Source organism: Macrotis lagotis, chromosome 1 (assembly GCF_037893015.1).
Source record: "Macrotis lagotis isolate mMagLag1 chromosome 1, bilby.v1.9.chrom.fasta, whole genome shotgun sequence".
NCBI lineage: Eukaryota > Metazoa > Chordata > Mammalia > Peramelemorphia > Peramelidae > Macrotis > Macrotis lagotis.
The window spans coordinates 902,735,074-902,755,812 of NC_133658.1; the positions used below are offsets into that span (position 1 = coordinate 902,735,074).

Sequence of the window (20,739 nt, forward strand, 5' to 3'; positions counted from 1 at the left end):
GCTGGCTCTCAGAGTTTTGCTTTTGAAGATCCTTGAGGTTTTGTTCACTTGGCTTAGTAATTCCAAGGGTTGACCAGTAGGGAACACTGGTTGCTTTCTCTGGAGTATCTGGGGCCCTCAGCAGCAGGGTCTGAGTTGACCTTGAATAAAGTGCTGAGCCCTGGGGGAGGGAGTTAATCTCTTTCTGTTGAGTGAACTCTGTTGCCCTAGCTTTAGCCTGAGGGGATGGGGGATTATTTATTATTTGTTCTGGGAAAAGGGTTCCCTGAAAGTTTGGAGCTCAGGTCCCCTCCCCAACTGGATGTTCTCCAGGTGTTTTCTGAAACTCTGTGCTGAAACTCACCCTCCTGTAACTCCTCTCTCCCCTGCTAAAGACTCTGCAGCTAAAGTTGGATCTAGCACCTGCCATTCACCAAAGTCTCTGCAGCTCAGACTGGTCCTCTGGCTTCCCCTAGCTGCAGTCCCTGTGCTGACCCTCTGATCTTGTCTTCCAGTTCACCCATGGTCCCCTAAGACAGACCTTCTTGGTAGGTTTTCTTCTCCTAGCTTCTCTTTCTGGGATTTGTTGATTGAATTTGTGTTGAGAGGTTTCTTTCATGTTGTTTTTGAGGGGAATAAGGAGCACTTATCACAGTGCCTGTCTTCTCTCCACCATCCTGGTTGGAAGTCAACCCTATTTTCTTATGGAATCATTTAAAAAAAAACAAAGTGCAGGATTTGGTATTTCTCCCTATAAAATCTTTTTTTTGGAGGGGGGGGTCATAGATTTATCCTGTCAACTAAATCAGTCAAGGGTTTTTGGATCCAACTCTGGCATCCAATTAGCTCTCCATTCAGGATTCATGTCCTCTGCAAATCTGAGAAGGTCTTCCATGATTTCATCCAAATCATTGAGAAAAAATCTTGAATAGTGCAATGACAAGAATTAGATTTATTGAAGCAATCATAGGGTCACAGGATCATAGGTTTAGAGATTACCTGAGATCATCATACTCAACCCTCTCCTTTTATAGAAGAGGGAGGCATATAGAGGGGAAGTGACTTACAGAATCAATTAACTAGTGAGTGTTGGAAGGGGCATTCATACTCTAGTCTTCCTGACTTCAAGTCCTATACTCAACCCACTGTACCACCCTGCCTCTAACCTAGAGCTGACTTCACTCAGATCAAGTTTACATTTCTCTTTACTTATGTTTTCCCCTAGCTAAAATCATCCCTTCATCCCCTTGCTATTGTATTCAATCTGAATGCTCCCTTTTTTGTTCAGTTGATTCAAAATCAACTTCTCCCTTCTCTCTCTGTATGAACTAGGACAAGTCACTTTCCCACAGTCACCTCTATGTAACCTACAGGGATTATATTTAGTTGTGTCTGAGCTGTGTCCCAGCTTCCAGGACCAAATAGAATAGCAGAGAGAACTTTCTGGGGGTCAGATTTTATTAATATATCAGAAAGAATAGTCATCCCAATCTCATCCCTGCCAATCCCAGGAATCCCACAGAATCCTTCTGCTTCTTCTGGAGCTGCCTGGATTCAGTCTCATGCTCGAGGCAAGAATGAGATGGTGTAGGTGCGGGGGATGGTGGCAAAGCCCACCATCCTTGGGGAGATATCAATGGCCTCTTTGGGGATTGAAGACTGGAAGTGAAAGTTCTGCAGGATGGAGGTGAGGAAGAGGAACAGTTCCATTCTGGCCAAGCCTTCACCAAAACAGTAGCGTTTACCTGTGGAGTCAGAATCAGAGTTGATCAATGTACTTTAGGAGGAACTTTGGAACAGGGACTCTCAGGACTGGGAAGGGCCTTAAAAGACAGAATGTCAATCCTGGGTCCTTCCAGGGACTGACACAGAATGTTGAATTTGAGAGTAAATTAGAAAGTACAATGGAGACTTTATTGGTCATAATTAGGTTTTGATTAACTGGGTGAATTTGAGTTAGTCACTTTCTCTCTCAGCCTCAGAATGAGAATTTTGGATACTGCGGCCTCTAAGGTAACTTCCAGTCTTAACCTATCCCTTAGGACCACAAAAAGGTACCAGGCCTGAAAGCATCCTTAAAACACCGAAAAATCATAGCTGGGAAGGTTCTTATAATAGAGAAAGTTATTTTTGGAAGGGAGTTTACAAAAGACAAGCAGCATAGAATTTGTTTGGGTTTTGTGGCAAAAAAAGACTTCTTCTAGAAGGCATTCTTCTATATAGTATAGATTCTGGAAACTTCCTACTTCATCTAATTCTTCTTCCTAATAACTGTTACGCTTTTGTTCTTGTAACCTAATCTGTTATACCCTGAAGAAGGATCATAAGTACTATTAATATCTACTAAATTTTGATGCTGAAGGACAATGTTCCATTGCCGCACCCTAGGTATGGCTCTGCCTATACCACAGGCTATCAAAATTAGAAAAGCCCTTGGAACAAGGAGTTGATATTTTTCCTCAATCTTCCTACACCTTTCTTATCAGAGTTCTTTTTCTCCTGTGAAAAGAAAATGCAAATCATCGCTTGTGAGATCCTTCTTCTAATCCATAGGTCACTTCAAAAGCTGTCTACACTATACTTTATTCTCTCTGTCTTTGCTTCATGGTCTTCCAAAGAGAAGTGGTCCTCCTCTGTTATACTCCTTTGATACCTCCCAGTCTCCCAGAATTTTCCATCTGGATTTAAAATTCTAAACAAACTGATTTGTTGTTGCCTAAAATGATCATTAAATTTTCATTTAAGAAACTCCTGAGAGGCAACTAAGTGATGCAGTGGGTAGAACACCAGCTCTAGAGTCAAGAGTACCTGAGTTCAAATCCAGACTCAGAAACTTAATTATTACCTAGCTATGTGACCTTGGGCAAGTCACTTAACCCTATTGCCTTGCAAAAAAACAAAAAAATGTTCCTAAACTGAAGTGCCCTCCATTGTTCTCTTTCTACTCCTTCACTTTCTTCAAAGTGTGGGTCCTACAGGAAGCCTGTCCTGATTCTCCTAGTTGCCTATGCTCACCGTTTGAAGATAATCTTGCAATTTCTTATCTACCTAAACTTGGTCCCCTCCAGTAGAATGTAAACTTCTTGAGGACAGGGACTGTTTTCCCTAGTGTTTGTCGGCCTACCTCATTTGGACTGAATGTTAAAATTAAGAAGGACCTTAATTGCCAGCTAGTCAACCTTCATATTTGTAAAATGAGGAAACTGAGACCCAGAGAAGGGATTGTATTTGAAAAAAATTACAGGGTCATAAAGTTTTAAGATGATGGGTGCTGACCAGAAGTACTCAGAGACCATTGAGATTAGAAAACTGGGGCCTAGGTCACACAGATGGGGCTTGACCCAAGAAACTCAGACTTCAGTGTGAGAGCTCTTTCTAGTGTATGCACGTCTTCCTCAAAGAAGGAGGGACATGGGTGAGACTGGGATGGGTATGCTTTCTGATTCTCTTAGCCCCTCAAACACAGTCACTTTGGAAGTAATCCATCCACCCACCCATTCACTGTCAAGAAACTTAGTCACAGGAAATTAAACTGAGTGGTAGTTGGATGAATTGAGAGTAGACTGAAAGTGTTCACCGTGTGGCTCAGGCCACACAGGTTGGGTCTAGACATGACGATGGGGGTCATGGATGGGAAGACAAAAGGCTTTCCTGCTCACCAATGGAGAAGGGGACAAAGGCATCGCTCTTCTTGAACTGGCCCTTGTCATCCAGGAAGTGTTGGGGGTTGAAGCTTTCAGGGCAGGCAAAGAATTTTCTGTCCTTCAGTACTGAGCCGAGCATGGGGTAAACTTCTGTGCCCTAGAAGATGGGGTGAGGGAAAACAATAAAGAAAACAGGGATGAAGTGGAGAGAGGAAGGAGAAGGAGGGAAGACAGGGAGACTGGAAGAGAATGTAGGGTGGAGGGGGAAAGGGAGAGAGGGAGAGAGAGGCAGGGAGAGACAGAGGAGAGAGGAGAGAAAGGAGAAAAGAGGAGGGGAGAGAGAGAGAGAGAGAGAGAGAGAGAGAGAGAGAGAGAGAGAGAGAGAGAATGAATATATTTTGCTTCTGAAAAGACAAGTTTAAATAGTGCACTGAAAACTGAGTCTCAGAGGTGAGAAGACTTGAATTTAAGTTGGCTCCAAAAGCTACTGTCTTTGTTGACCCTGACCCAGTCACTTAACCTTAACACTAGTTTGCAGAGAAGGTGCCAACTGGTATCAGTAGAGGAAGCAACTAATCTTGCTTCAGTTATAGGAAAGACCCATTTAGGATTAATACAGTTCATGAACCACACATATTTTGAATTGATAGTGCTGAAGTTAACACATTTTGCTAATTCAGCAAAGTAGAGTATTTCAGAATTTTAGAGAAAGCTAGGTGGCACAATGGAAAAAATAATGGGTCTGTATTCAGGAAGACCCAAGTTCAAACCCCACTTCAGATACTTACAAGCTGTGTGACCTTGGCCAAATCACTTAGTCTTGCCTTGCCTCAATTTCCCATCCTCATCTCAGAGATAATAATAACACCTATTTTGCAGGGTTGTTGGGAAGATCAAATGAGATATTTGTATACTACTTGGCCTATTGCCTAGGACATAGAATGCACTTAATAAAATAATTGTCCCCTTCCTTCCATTTTAAAGGAGGAAACTAAAAAATCAATGAATTTAAGTGAGAAAATAGGAGTAAGAGAAGTTAATTGAGAGTCCATCAGAGAGAACTGTGGTCCACAAAATTCAATTTGCAGTCAAGGGAAACTGAGGTAGAGCTCTAAGCAGATATTAATCCATCAGAGAGATTGGTGGTCCCTAATGAAGTCTTCACTCAGAGGTCTCTCTGCTCGAAGGTTGCAAAAATTTGTAGGGAATGAAAGAAAGCACCAAAAATAGGATGAGGTGGCAGAATTCTTCCATTGGTCAATTGTAAAGGGGGATGTTTGAATGATTAATCAAAGACTTTCTATACAACATCAATCATGAGTGTTTAGTCAATGACCAGGCAACAGAATTCTGAGAGTTTCCACCAGCATATTTTGAACATAAGATGAAAAAGAACAAAGTAAAATGGGGAATTCATATTTTCTGGAATACAGCAATTCTTAGAATGCATGGGGTAAGTGTGTATTGGAGAGGAGAGATGTGATACAATAAGACATAATTCATTCATAACACATGTTAATATAGGCCTAAAACATGTTAATATGAGTTGATATAGTTTAAATCTACCAACTAAAAGCAATACAATCATCAATATAAAATGGTTTAATTCATTCCTATCTACTTAATTCTTATTCTAACAATTAAACATAATTCTATTTATCTAACTTATAACTCACAATGAACTAACCAAATTGGGCAAGAACCTCAAAATTATTTTCAAAAGAATAGGGAGGATTTGGAATAGGAGGAACAAAGATGGAGGGATGCACTAGGACATGGGGGCAGTTCCAGAAGGCAGGAGAATTGAGGAGGAGACACTTAATGAAAGAGAATGGGGGAACTCTCACATATTAGGAAGATAAGAGGGAATTTTAGAGGATGACAGAGATGGAGGAGGTTCTGGAGTAGAAGAACAGAGATGTTGGAGCTGGGGAGTTGAAAGTGAGAGACTCCTACCTTGGGAATAAGGTAGCCCCGGAATTTAGTGTCCTTGGTGACTCTCCTGGCTAGACCCATGGGGATCATATCTCCAAACCTTTGGATCTCATGGATGACAGCCTCTGTATATGGCATCTTGGCCTTGTCTTCAAACTTGGGGAATCGGTTCCGTCCAATCACCCGATCTATTTCCTCGTGAATTTTGGCTGTGGTTGGTGGAGGCAGGGAGAAAAAAGAATAAAGGGGTGTTAGAGACATCCTGGGGAAGTCCTAAGGGAGCAAATGGGGTGTGGAAAGATAGGTTTTCTTTGAGGTAAGAGTATATTAGACTAAGGAGTAAAGCAGATTATTTTTTTCAAGATGATGATGATGGTGAGGAGGAGGACATGAATGTGTGTGCATGCATGTGTTTGTATGTGTGTATGTATGTATGTAAGATGTTCTGGGCAACTCCCTGGCCACCAAAGGACTTCTAAGGATACAAGAGGAAGGGAACTCACCTTCCACCTCTGGATGTTTCATTAACAGAAGAAATCCATAGCGAAGAGTTGTGCTAACAGTCTCAGTGCCAGCAAAAAATAGGTTTAGGGTTGTCATGGTCAAGTTCCTCATGGAAAATTCTGTGTTGGGATTTTCCTTTTCCTGGAAGTAGAAGGTGGGGAGGGCTCAGATGGCCCCAGTCCTAAATACACACACTTGATTCATCTCTAGACTTTTCAGCCTCAAGGCCTTCTCTTCCCCCCATGTCAGCTCAATTTCTTTGAGTCCCGGAAACGTGCAGGAGTAGAAAGTGGTTCCATCAATAGAACCCACGTATGCTGGACTATCTTAGTTTGAAGGGACCCCAAAATATCTCTATCACTCTTAGAAATTAAACGAACATAGATTTAGTGCTGAAAAAGACCCAGAGATTGTCAAATCCAACCACTCTCATGAAGATGTGAAGGCTCAGGGAGGTTGGGACCTGCTGGGTCTATAATGCTACTCACTATAGTATGCTGCCTTCCAGAATGGTAGAGTTGGAAGAGACATCAACAGCCAAAGAAATCCCCACCTTGAGCTTCCTGACAGGTGGTGCTCCAGCTTCTACTTGAAGACCTCCAAAAAGGGGGAACCCACCAGTTCTCTGTGTAGTTCATCTCACTTTTGGACAATTTTCACAATTGGAAGTCTTTTCTTGCTGACACAAAGCCTAAATTCAACCCTTTCCCATTTCTTCCATTGTTCCTACTTCTGCCCTCTAGGACCAAGACAACAAATCTAATATTCTCTGTCTCACCTACATTTTATACATGAAGAAACAAAGACCCAGAGAGGAAAAAAGGATTTCCCAAGGTTTTATACCCATGCAAGGCTGCTGTTACTAGATTATTGGGTTCCTGACCCCCCCAGTATCGTTACCTGGACGTGAATGTCTGAATGGTCAGGGAATGTTGAGAATGGAGAACCTCTATTTATGTCTTTTTTTAAGTTGACCTTGTCCTATTCCTCTCTCCCTGTTTCCAATTTTCTGTCTCTATTTTTGTATCTATTTCTATCTGTATTTCTGTTGTTCTATGCCCCCCCCATCTCTGTATCTCACTTTCTCCATTTATCATTCTTTCTTTTTCTGTCTTTGCCTTTCTACTATCACACTGATTGTGACCAGAAGAGCTCATTGTATCTGAATCTCTGTTTTAGGTTGCTTCCTGGGATGTTTGTGAACTTCCCTCAAAGTTTGAGCCTTATCTCTGGAAGGTTGACACTTGTCATCTAATGTCCCCTAGTGCTGCGTGTTCGAGTCTGATATCTATTGCCTGATGTCTTTGAAGTCCTTTCACCAAGGGTGGGGTTTCCCCTAGAGATCTATAACACCCTTAGTCTGAGACATCAGTTCATCCCCAACATTTCCAACTTCCCTCTGGACCAGTACCTCCTTCATCTTGATCAAGAAGGAATCAATGAAGTTCCGAGGGGAGTTAGGGTCCAGGGTTGCCTGGTTCTCCCGGACCTTCTGAGTGATAAAGTCTTCCAGTCCTTTCAGATCTTTGAAGGCTTGCTGCTGAGGGCCTGGCAGGTGTTTCATCACTCCAGAGAACATCTCATATAGCTGAAGTAGAGTACAAAATAAATCATGGGGTACATGGAACTGGGTATGTGGGGGGGAGTGTGAATGATGGTGGAGGTAATCATCATGAAAGATGAAAGTTTAGAGTAAATATTGGGGTCATAATGAAGAATGGGTGGTCAGGATAGCACACAGAATCAGCTTAGGAATAGGGGGGTCAGATTTGAGAAATAGAATACAGGACGATAGAAATGAAAGCTTAGGATTAATTGATGAAGGTGAGTAGAGATCCAGGGGGAGTGGGAGAGGATATCTTGGGGGTTACCTGTCCCTTGGATGTGGCTGTGAACTGGAAGCTCCCCAGCATCATACGCAACAGGGACAGGAACTGTTTGTCCTCATAATCAAAGCGATCACCAAAGACAATGGAGCTGATGACATTGGAGACTGTGCGGCTCAGGAAGAAGGTGGGGTCAATGGCAGCCCCTGTAGACCAACCAGGACAACAGAGACACAGAGAGAGAAACAAGCACAGTTGTAGAATGATGAAGAAGGAAGACAGAGGCAGAGAGATCCAGAGGGGTAGAAAAACAAGTATAGGAAAAAGGAACACTCATCCAAGAGAAGTCAAGAGACCCATGAGGCAGCATTTGAGAGAGACAGGGATGAAATTGAAAAAAAGAGATTGTGATGTATGAGATGGGGGATGCACAGACAGTGGTTAGTGATAAAGAGAGAAAAAGAGAAAGAAAGAGGAGACAGACATACAGAGAAACAGTGATTAGATGCTAGAAGTGAAGTTGCCCCCTCTTTTCTTTTGTGCTCTCTTGCTCTCTCGCTCTCGAGCTCTCTTGCTCTCTCACTTTCTCACCTGGAAACTAGGATTGCCCTGAGATCTAAAATGAAATGAAAATGAGCCCCAGAAAAGGGAGATGACTTGCTCAGGTACAAAGTGATTGAGTTGGGATCCATAATTTCAGCTCAATGCCTTTTCCATGGCATTAGTCTGCCTTCCCTTATTTTGCACATCCCCTGGAAGAGACTTTCAATGCCTGTTCCAAAATCATTTTTATAGATGGAAAACTCTGACCAAGTTCCTCTAATCAGTGATTTAGGATGCAGGACAGCATGGCTATAGAGCAGGGACATGAAGTCATTGTTGCTGAAGTGCCTGGCCAAATTTGAACTTATGAAGATGATTTTTTCTCATTTCAAGTCCAGTGCTTTATCCATTGCACCATTAACTACTGCTGTTTCTCCTTCCTTCTCAAAGAAGACCATGACATCAGGTGATACCATGATAAGCTCATGAATTGTATTGGAGTGAGAGAGACCTGGGCTAAGTCTCCAATCTTTCTTTCTTCTCCAGGGTCACCTGGGTCCAGTGGCCAGATATGAATCAGGGTAAAGTGACTTGCCCAGGATCACACAGCTAGTAAGTGACGGGTATCTTAGGCCAAGTTCAAACTCCCATCCAACAGATTCCATAAAGACCTGAGTTTAAATCTGATCTCAGACATTGACAAGTCACTTGACCCTCTTTCCCCCAGTTTCCTCATGTGTAAAATGAGATGAAGAAAATGACAAACTACTCCAGTTTCTTCACCAAGAAGTCCCCCAACTGGCATCTTGAAGAGTCAGACATAATTGAAATAACTGAACAATAATAATATGGTTGATGTTGAACTGATCCAAATATTCTTAGGGCCCACTGACCTTTAGTGCCTCGGAAAGCCTCAATAAGGAAGCCTGCTTCTTCTTGGATGCGCTCTTCAATGCCCCTCTTGCCCATGCCAAAATCCCTAAGGGTGGTGATGGAGAATCTCCGGAGCTGCCGGGCCCTCTCTCCACTGCTGAAGGCCACACCTGGCAAGAAGGAGGGAAGGAGGCCATGGAAGACTGGAGATCCTGCCGGAACTCAGATCTTGGTATGGGATCAGAGGTGGATGTCCAGAGTGAGACAAGGAGAGAGAGAGAGAAGACAAGGAAATGCATGGAGATAGGAACAAAGAGATAAAGAGACAAGGGGAAGTAAGGACACAAGAGGAGGTGGGAATTAGAAGATTGGAGGGAGAGACAAAAAATAAAGAGATGGGGAAGTGAGACAGGAAGAGCAAGAAACATAGATGGAAAGAGGGGGAAATGAGAAGGCAGAAGATAGGGAAGATGGTAAAACAAGAGTGACAGAAAATAATAAAGAGGTGGAGGAGATGGGGCTATAGTGAGAGAATGAGGAACAAAGGGAAATGGGGAGATAAGAGACATGAAGAAAAATATAGAACTGGGTAGATATGGAGATAGGAAAAGACAGGTTGAATGATAGGGAGGGATGAAATGTAAAGGCAGTTAGAGAAAGCCAGAGATGTAGAAATAGGGAGAAGAGAAGAAAAAAGCAGATGGTGAAATAAAAGAGAAAAGATAGAGAGACAAGAAAAGGAAGAGAAATGGGGAAGGATAGGGAGATTGGAAGATATGTCAGGAGATAATATGGAAGAACTGGGGAGATATGGAGATATCAAAATACCTGGAGAGGTGGGGTTAGATGAGGACAGACAGAGGAAGAAAGAGGATACAGAGACAGGGAGAGTTGGGAAATGGTTGGGAAGTTAAAGGGGGATATTGAAGCAGAGATGGTGATAGAGATAGAAAGTGGATAATGGTAAAGGAAGGAGAAAGAAGAAATGTGGATAGTAGAGACATGGAGAAAAGATTATTGGGGTGGGAAGGGAAGGGAGACAAGAATAACTGAAGATATGGAGTGATAGTCAGAGACCAAGAAAGATTAAGAGGTAAAGCAATGGAAGAAAATAGAAAAAAAAGAGAAAGAAATGGAGAACCAGAGAAAGAAGGAAGAGCAGATTGTTGAGGGTTGCAATGATAGTCAGGATAAGGTAGGGAAAGAGACAGAAGATGGCGGTACATTGAGGAACTTTGGTCAGTAGCGTAAAGGGAGATAGATTGAACTGAAGAAAGGTGTGTTTGTTGGTAAGGTGAGGGAGAGTGAGAGTATGAGGGTTTATGTCCCTGCCCAGACACTCACCAAATCCCTTAAAGAGCCAGTCAAAGGTGGCCTGCTCCCCCCGTCCAGAGAACTCGTCTGCTTGATCCATCAGTGCCTCCTTCACTGCATCATAGCCAGTCAGGACTACGATAACCCTGGGCCCCAGCTGCACTGTGAACACGGACCCATATTTTTCCCCAATCTGGAAAGTATGGAAAAGTCAGAATAATCAAAGTTTTTTTTTCTTGTCAAACATATGATTTCTCTTATTTGGTTCTCTTCCCTAAAAGAGATAACGTCTCACCCATCTTCTCAGAAACTTTTAAAAAATATTTCTAATTGAGACCTAGGAATCAGTAAAAAGAAATAAACAAGCAAAAACTATCCAAACATTTGGACACTTATATATATATATATATATATATATATATATATATATATATATATATGAACAAAATTTTTCATTATATCTAGCTTTCTTTAGTTTGTTTTCAGAGGCAGGATGATCAATAAGACATTAGCCTAGGAGTCAAGGAGTCAGAGAGACCCGGATTCAAATCTCTCCTACATATTTACTAACTGTGGTTTTGAGTAAGTAACTTCATCTTTGTCTCAGTTTTCTCATCTGTAAAAGGAAGGGTTTGAGCTCAATAGCCTCTCACATTCTTTCCAGCTCTCCATATATGAAAAACCCAACCTCTTCAGTTATACAAGGTAATAACAAAACTGTTCTTTCTTTCCTCTTTTGCTCATCAACATGTTTTCTTCTGTGACAAGTCAAGGCACCAAGCATTTATTAGATGCCTACTGTGTACCAGCAATTATAGGGATAGAAAGAAAGGCAAAGACAATCCCTGACCCTTGAGGAGCTCACAGTCTAATGGGGCCCATCCATTTCAAGCCCCCCACCTACATTGGGCATCCTTACCATTCTGTATTCATGAGAAATGATTGAACCTCTTGTCTGAGGCAGATAAGCATGTCTGAAGCTGCCGTCTAGAAGCTATTTCCTGCCCAGAGATCTCTCTAGCTTCTCATCTCTCCATCTCTACTCTCTTCCTCACGTCCCCTCTCTTAGACTGACTCTCCAGCTTTCTTGCTGCTTCTCCCTCCACCTTTCCCCCTGAATCCCTCTCTCACAAACCAGCTGTGCCCATCCCTCCCCACTAAGAAGTTCTTTGCTTTTCTTGGAGCTTCTTTCCAATAAGGTCATGAAATTCAGACCTTAGAGACCATATAGCCCAACTTGATCATGTTGTAGAGAAGGAAACTGAGGACTAGCGGGAAGATAGAACCTTCTTTGATCAGTAGCAAGAAGCAGAGAATTTTTTCAGTCTTCAACTTTCTATATATCTCATCTGTCCTTCTCTCTGACTTTCTTAGAATCTGTCAAGATACCCTAGACCCTGCTTACACGTCACTATATATATATATATATATATATATATATATATATATGTCTTTTTGTCTCTTATGTTTTTCTGTCTCACCCTATGTCTCTGAATCCATCTCTGCATCTTTGTCTCTTTTTTCCATTTGTCTCTGCCTTTTCTCCTCTTGGATTGCTTGGTGTCTCCCTATTTATCTGGCTGTCTTTTTCTCTGTCTTTGTCTGTTTCTGTCTCTGCTTCTGAGTATCTCTTTGATTATTTTTCATGTATTCTGTGATTCTATCTATATTCTCTGTGTCTCTCCCTGCTAATTTGTCTTTGGGTCTCACTATCTCTTTGCTCTTTGTCTAAATACATCTATCTCTCTGTCTCTGCTCCTGTCTCTGTCTCTCTCAGTCTCTGTGTTTCTCTGCCTCAGAGTCTCCATGTTCTCCCTTTTGGTCCCAGCTCCCCAGCCTTAGTACCTTCATGAGGGAGTCATACATCTGCTCGGTGTTGAGCTGCAGGTAGTTGCCGATGAAAGGCAGTGGAGTGGGCCCAGGGGGAAGGGTGCTGCGAATCTTCCTCTGTCTCCATACAGAGAGTACCACCAGGGTCGAGAAGCAAAAGAATAGAACACCTAGCAAAAACCCAGAGACCAGCATGGTGGAGGTGCCAGAGGAGTCACTGCAGTTTGGGTAGCTGCTGATCCAGGTCTGGGTTCCAGATAGAGCTGTCTCTGTCTATTATACTTGGGCTGGTGGGAGGAGGTTATCATCTGGCACTGATCTCAGGTTTTTATGCAATATTCTTAGTTGTAGCCTATTCCTCCCCTGAGCTCCAGGATTGGACGAATCTGAAGGTCACAGAGGGAATGGAATCCAGTTCAATGAGTTGAGCATCCCAAGAGGTAAAGGTCGGAATGGGGACAGTTCATAGAGATGTCATTGTCCAGACATGAAGTTTGGGATCTCAGAATGCAATGATGGAAGTTGAGAGGACAAATCTCAAGACTTGAAGATGAGACTGCAGTGGGTGAAAGGTAGGGTGCAAGAATAGATCTATTACTGGCTGTGACATTAAGTAAGTCCCTTCTCTCTGGGTCATCTTGTGTGAAGAGAGATCTGTATTAACAGAACTGCCTTAAGAACACCTTCAGTGGGATATTCTCTACACCAGTGGGACATAGGATCCTACATCTATTCTTTACCAAATTTTCCTTTAAACATAATATTCTTGATGAACCAAGAACTGATCCAAACATGAGACAAGTAACTCTCCAATCCAAACCCTCATATGTGAACCATTTATACTTGGATCTAATGAAGAGGGAGAAGGGGCAAGAATTAGATCTTAGGATTTAGAATTGGGATCCTCTAACTTGGGAATCCTCTAAGCTCTAAACTCATCTGTGTCATTTTCTTTTTAAAATTGTAAATTAGTTTTTCATGATAGACTTAACAATTATCAGAAATATGAGCATTTCTCATTTCTTGGTTTTGTGGTTGAAAAACTGAGAGGTTAAATTCAGACAGCTAAGCCGTGACAAAGTTGGGGTTTTTAATGTTGGTCATCCAGTTTTGAACCTGAGAGGGTGACCATGGACAACATTCCCAGATTGGATACCTGTCCTGTGTGCTTCTGGACAGCAGTTTGTGGGAGGAGAGAGGGAGCAAACTGGTAAACACAAGTAAATAATGGACTATGGTGTTTTCTAGAGAGATAAAGGGAAGGGTTGGAAACTTATTGGAATTGTAGTTATTTTTACTTGAACTGATCTCAAAGACCCTTCTTCACCTTTCTCTCTTGGGCTAACCCTAGTTAATTCCTCTCCAAGATCAACTGTCAGAATTCAGGTTGAGGGAGGAGCCTGGTTAATCAGAACAATCTGTCTTATGTACTTTTGGTAAGTTGGGGCCAGGGTGGGTGAGGACAAGAATATGCTGGAGTGAACCATAAGGGATTCTGAGAACCAAGGTTAGATTTTTGCTATGAATATGTACATCTCAGAAATCAAAGTTTGCTACAAAAAACAGTATGATTTATTGTTTTGTTATAGTTTAGACTTAAGGAATTATTAATAATGAACATTAACTGAAAATCATGTGTATATAAACACCATTGCTTTGCCCTCTGCCCCTCACCTTAAATATTTACCAGCTTACTCTTTGATTGCTCAAAGTTTAATTGGTTCATTGCCATCATTTGTTCTCAAAGACTAAAATGATATCACTATATTGGGGTTAAGGTTCGGTACAATGTTTCTGACTTTGATGATCAGATCAATACAAGTTTGGAAGGTTCTACCACAGTTCAAGTCAGAAATAATCCTTAAAAACATTCAAAGTGGAGATATCTCTAAATACACATCTAGTATTTCTTTTGAAATACTACTTTTTCCTCTTAGAACTGTCTTTCCATTTACTTTCTTTGATGGGGGTACACTATGCTTGGTGATCCTGTGCCAGAATGTCCCATGTATCAAAATTGACCACTCACTAAACAGTTGATTAACTCAGCAAAAATGCAGTAAAAAGTTTATGGAATGAAGTTAACCCCAGATTGGAAGTTTGATAATTTGATGTTAATTATATAATTTTAGAGTATGCAAAGCATCTTCCATCCATGATTTCATTTGGGCCTCATAACACCCTACAATATGAAAAGATTAATAAGATTCTGATTGGAACAAGGCTGATAAATATATGGGATGTGCGTGGAAATGGGAAATGGAGTTTGGATGTCAGTGATATCAGAAAGAAAAGCTCTGGGGATCAAAGGTATGACCTATGAGCCTGGGATCAGTCAGACTTGGAGAAGCCATGTGAGAATGACTGAGATCATATTTGAATGAGATTTACTTGGATCATCTACTCTAAGTGAATTTGATTGATTGTGAACTCTGAAAAATGGGATTGGAATAAAAGGTTTGGACCCACATTCACTTATCACTACTGTTCTGGGAAGAGCAGAGACTTCTTGGGGAACTTGGGGACTCCTGAATCCCATACTTGAGGCAACAATCAATAGAGTGTTGAACTTGGTCATCATCACAGGATCCAGTTCTGCTGGATTATTTATCACAAAAGTGACTTTGGGCAAGTCCCTCAACCCCTCTGGGCCTCCCTTTTCTTTTTAACATATTTATTTAATATTTTATTTTCTCTCAGTTTCTTGTATACACAGATTTAAAATTCATTTCTAAAAGTTTTAAGTTCCATATTCTCTCCCCCTCTTTGAGAAGGCAATAGGATATGTGTGTGCAGTCATGAAAAATATATTTCTGAATTAGTTGTATTTGGAAAGAAAAGAGACCCCCCCCCCAAAAAAAAACTCCAGGAAAAATGAAGATGATTAAAAAAAAAGAGTATGCTTTGATCTACATTCAGATTCTATCTGTTCTTTCTCTGGAGAGGCATAGCATTTTCCTCCTATGTCTTTCAACATCATCTTGGATCATTATATTGCCAGGAATAGCTAATTGATCCCAATTGAGCATTATATATTTCTCCTACTTCTATTCATTTCACTTTGCATCAGTTCATGTAAATCTTTCCAGGTTTTTCTGACACATCTTGCCTGTAATTTCTTATAGCACAATTGTATCCTTTCACAATCATACACAGCTTGTTCAACCACTCCCTGTCATGATCAGGATCCTTTCAATTTCCAATTCTTTGTCACCACTAAGAGTTGTTATAAATATTTTTGCACATATAGGTCCTTCATTAAAAAAAGAATTCTTTGGAATATAGAGGTACTGCTGAGTTAAAGGTATGCTTGGTTTTATGACCCTTTGGGCATAGTTCTAAATTTCTTTCTAGAATGGTTGAATTTGTTGAAAACTTCAGCAACAATGCATTAGTGTCCCAGTTTTCCTTTTCTGTCATGTTAGCCAAACTGATAGGTGTGAGGTGGTATCTTAGAGTAGTTTTTGAGAAATATTCTCAATAACATGTAAAGACCATTTTAACATACTTTAAAAAAATAAGTTCTGAATTTTCTCCCTCCTGTCTTTACCTCTCCTCTGGGAGAAAGTAAACAATTTGACATAGGATATATACATATATATATATATATATATATATATATATATATATATATATATATTTAATCATGCAAAGCATATTTCCATATTAGTATATTGGGAATGAAGAGAAAACACAAAGGAAAATCAAGAAAAATATATGAAAAATTTTATTCTTCAATCTGCATTCAAATCCCATCATTTCTTCCTTTGGAAGTAGATAATCATTGGCATCAGGAGTCCTTTGGAATTTTTTGAATAATATTGCTGAAAATAGCCAAGTCATTCACAGTTTATCATTATACAATATTGCTGATACTGTGTGCAATGTTCTCTTTGCTATGCTCACTTTGTTTTCCATCAGTTCATTTCTATATCCAACTGAGTGTTTATGTTATTCCTTCTTTGAGTTAATTCTCATGAAAGTATGGTTTAAGTTCTCATCAATTTCCCATCTCCCCATCCACTGTAAAAGCTCTTTAATACCTATTTTATGTGACATAACTTACTCCACTCTGTCTCTTCCTTGGCTTTTCTACCAATGCATTATTCTTTCTCACAAATTAATTGTTTTTAGGTATCATTTTATCATAGTCAAGTCATATTGTGTTCTCTATGTCTAATACATCTAACACTCTAATAATGAGAAAATGCTTAGGAGTTACAAGTATGATCTTCTTACACAGGATTGTAAACAGTTTAAGTTTATTGAATCTCTTAGGATATATCTTTCCTATTTACTTGTTTACGCTTCTCTTGAATCTTGTATTTGAAAGTCAATTTTTTAAATTCACCTTTGATCTTTCCATTAGGAATGCCTGAAAGTCCTCTATTTTATTAAATATCCTTTTTATCCTCTTTATTCTTTTTTTTTATTTTAACAAGGCAATAGGGTTAAGTGGCTTGCCCAAGGCCACACAGTTAGGTAATTATTAAGTGTCTGAGGCTGGATCTGAACTCAGGTACTCCTGACTCCAGGGCTGGTGCTCTATCCACTGTGCCACCTAGCTGCCCCTTTTTATCCTCTTAAGGATTATATTGAGTTTTGTTGGGCAGGTGATTCTAGAAATCATAGCTTCTTTGCCTTCCAGAGTATCATATTCCAAGACCTCCATTCATTTAATGCAGTAACTGCTAAATTTTGTGCTATCCCTATTGTGGATTTTTGATGTTTGTGTTATTTCTATGTGATTGCTTACAGTATTTTCTCATTGACTTGTTAATAATGTTCTTGGAAATTTTCATCTTGGTATCTCTCCTCCTCCTCCTTCTCCTCCTCCTCTTCCTCCTCCTCCTCCTCCTCCTCCTCCTCTGTTTTAGTTTTTTTTGGCAAGGCAATGGGGTTAAGCAGCTTGCCCAAGGCCACACAGCTAGGTAATTATTAAGTGTCTGAGGCCAGATTTGAACTTAGGTACTCCTGACTCCAGGGCCAGTTACCTATCCATTGCACCACCTGGACACCCCTTGGTATCTCTTTCAAGAATTGATCAGTGAATTCTTTCATTTTCTATTTTACCCTCTGGTTCTAGCTTATCAGATCAGTTTTCCTAGATAATTTCTTGAAATATAATGTCTAGGCTCTTCTTTAATCATGGCTTTCAGGTCATCCAATAATTCTTAAATTATCTCTTCCCAATCTATTTTCCAGATCAGTTGTTTTTCCAATGAGATGTTTCACATTTTCTTCTATTTTAATTCTTTTGATTTCTTTCTTGTTGTTTTTTAGAGTTCTTCGCTTCTGGAAAAAAAAAACTCTGCTTTTTATTCCATCAGTTCTTTCTCTAGGGGGAGAAAGCACGCCATCTGCACATCCTCCCACGTAGAGCAGTGAGGACTCTCATGTTACTGGGGCCGTGCAGCTGCACGCCACCTGCACGCCCTCCCAAGGGGAGCGGCAGTGGCTCCCATGTTACCGGGGGTGCAGCTGCACGCCATCTTCACGTCCTCCCAATGAATTTTGCTACTTTAAAACTAAGTCCCATTGCCACATCCTAGTTCCACCTCTGTGGGAACCTAGGTAGCAAAATGCACAGTCTATTGATATCACTGTTCTCTACCAAAGGACAGTCCTGTCTCCTGTCATGAGCAAAACAAAGTTCTCCAATCTCCTCCTGGTCACATAACAACTCTTTTCCTTGCTCAGGTTCAGTTAGGGAGTGGGGAGAGGACCCCTCTCCTGTTTCTCCATCTTTCTCTGATTTTCCTCTCCTATCTCTTTTGCAGCCAATTAATAAAAACAAATTGTCACTGTTTCAGAGCCTAGAAGAACCAAGAGGTAAAAGAAAAGAGGGAAAGGGAAGAAAGGCTAGGACATTTAAAATGTAGTAGAAAAGATGTTGCAGTTGGGCACAACCTTGGACTATGGAATTAAGGTCTGGGAAGGTCTTTAGAACTGAGACTATCAGAGTTGGGAAAGACCTTAGATCATCTTTAGTAAAACTCCTCATCCTACAGATGGGGAAGTGAAGCCCAGAAATGGCCAGAATTGTGTAAACTCTCACAGAATCAAGCTTCTTGTCTTCATCTAGAGCTGTATGTTATATACCTTGAACTTAGCTGACCTTAGGCCCCTTGGCCCTCCCACTAGTCTGACCTCTGATTTCCAGAGACTAACACTGGCTATCACATTGCCCTGACCATCAGCTCTCCCTTCTGCCAAAGCCCTGGCTTGTGGGTGAATTAAGGGGAGCCTCTACTCACAGCCATTACTTCTGCCTCCATCTCCTGGGCCAGACAGTTATGACCTCTCCTTTTGGTATCCATGGCCCCTGAAAACCAACCGTGTCCCTGGTTTCCTCCACTCTAGGACAATGGTACTGATTATTCTTCTTAATTCTTGTTAATATTGATGCTTATTATCTTTCTCATTCTGAACCATTCATTTGTTGGGTTTGGAATAGTCAGGATTGCTTTGGTATATAGATTGTACTAGGGAGCCACTGAGACTCCCTTCCAAGGATGATTCTCAGAACCAGGGAAGCATTCTCCCAGGGCCTTCTCCAACTGTCTGACTGAGATTTTCTCTAGTAATTGTATAAATAGGACAATTTCTTTCTCAGCCTGGGAAAGAGGCATGTCACACCTGGAATGGTTGAATGCATAATGGAAAGTCCAAGACTCTGGTCTTTCAGCACTTAGGAGATAGCATCTGGGGTTCCTAGGTGATGCAGTGGATAGAGCACCAGCCCTGGAGTCAGGAGTACCTGAGTTCAAATTTGACCTCAGACACTTCATAGTAATTACCTAGCTGTGTGGCCTTGGGCAAGCCACTTAACCCCATTGCCTTGCAAAACCTAAAAAACTAAAGAATCTAGAGGTGAACAGTCTGAAAACTGACCAAACTAACTACAGTTATTCACTTTTAGTTAGATAAGAAATGAAATGTTACAAGGCTAAACAAAGTAATTAATTGGGTGATGGGGTCTGTTGCCTTTTTTTTTTAAGTTCATGTTTTCTGAACCAAACAGGACAAGGAGACCTCTAAGAACAAAGTGAATGAATATTCAAAGGATTAACTTAACAATGATAGAGAAATTAGAATTCCCTCATCATAGGCAGTAAAAAATAATAAAGGCAATAGCAGGGAGCAGAAATCAAAGACAGCAAAGTACAATGAGCTAGAAACAATTAAATCAGCATGATTTTGGAGTTGTCTTGGAAAATGATTAAAAATAGAAAAATTTGTTATAGACAAAACAAATATTTCATTTGCAAGACTAGACAATAAACAACTCAGTGATCCTAAAGTAAGGTATAAAATAAATCTTGGAAATTAGATTGAAATATAATAATTGAAAAAACTTAAAAAACTAAAATATATAAGCAAATACTTTAAAATAGCAAATATATATTTGTGTATCTATATTATATATCATAAATATATGTATGCTATAAATCAATGAGAATTCTTGAAAATGTAGATAGAAAAATCAAATTACCAAATAAATGAATACTGACATAAATTTAATAGTATGGGAGAAAAATGAAGATTATTTTCAAGGATGACTACAGATAATTTTATGCCAAGAAACCTGAGAATTCAATGAAACCACATAAATATCCACTTTGTACATAAGTGTATAAGCACAACAATACATAATGCCCAAATGGGTTAAAAAAAAGGTATATTTTTTCAGTATCAGATAAAGAAAAAAATGCCAGCAATACATGAATTATCTATTGCTACCAATAGAAATACTTACAAAACTATAAAGCTAATACATGCTATCAGAAAATTAAGAGGAACACGTGGTTCTGTGCCCAAAATCTAGTGACACAAATCAAGGGAAAAAACCTAAGTCAACTCATGATTGATAAAAATTTTTTTAAATAAAATCCTTTAAAAGAGATTGCAGTGATTGTTTTACAAAATAATAGACTATTACAAATTTATAAGCATGGATGGAATATACAGGTTATTCTACATAAGGAAGACTAAAAAGAAAGTTTAGTTATATGAACTAATAAAACAATTATTTTTAAAAATAATTTAAAAATAAAAATAATACTTCCAAAGGAATTGAAGGGCCTTATTAAATTTAAACAAAATCATGGAATCAGTAGTAGTTTCATCATCATCATCATCATCATCATCATCATCATCATCATCATCTAACAATAAATTTCAAGAGGAAAAATAGAAACTGCTCAAATAAAAATGGAAATGCAACAAGCAACCTACGTTTGCCATGAGTAATCTTAACTATAGTAATGATAAAACCAAATAACATAATA

At 40.0% G+C, this 20,739-nt stretch overlaps 1 protein-coding gene across 1 annotated transcript; it reads right to left on the reverse strand.

Annotated features, from left to right (window-relative positions):
* Window positions 1–1,419: 1,419 nt before the first annotated feature.
* LOC141509512 (cytochrome P450 2A13-like) lies at window positions 1,420–12,725 on the reverse strand. The gene is made up of 9 exons (XM_074219121.1): window positions 12,464–12,725; window positions 10,649–10,811; window positions 9,325–9,474; window positions 7,934–8,094; window positions 7,474–7,650; window positions 6,062–6,203; window positions 5,580–5,767; window positions 3,639–3,780; window positions 1,420–1,724 (listed from the first exon to the last, which is right to left on the reverse strand). The coding sequence occupies exons 1-9, from the start codon at window positions 12,641–12,643 to the stop codon at window positions 1,540–1,542; spliced, it is 1,488 nt and encodes a 495-aa protein (XP_074075222.1). The 5' UTR covers window positions 12,644–12,725; the 3' UTR covers window positions 1,420–1,539.
* Between the last annotated feature and the right edge of the window lie 8,014 nt (window positions 12,726–20,739).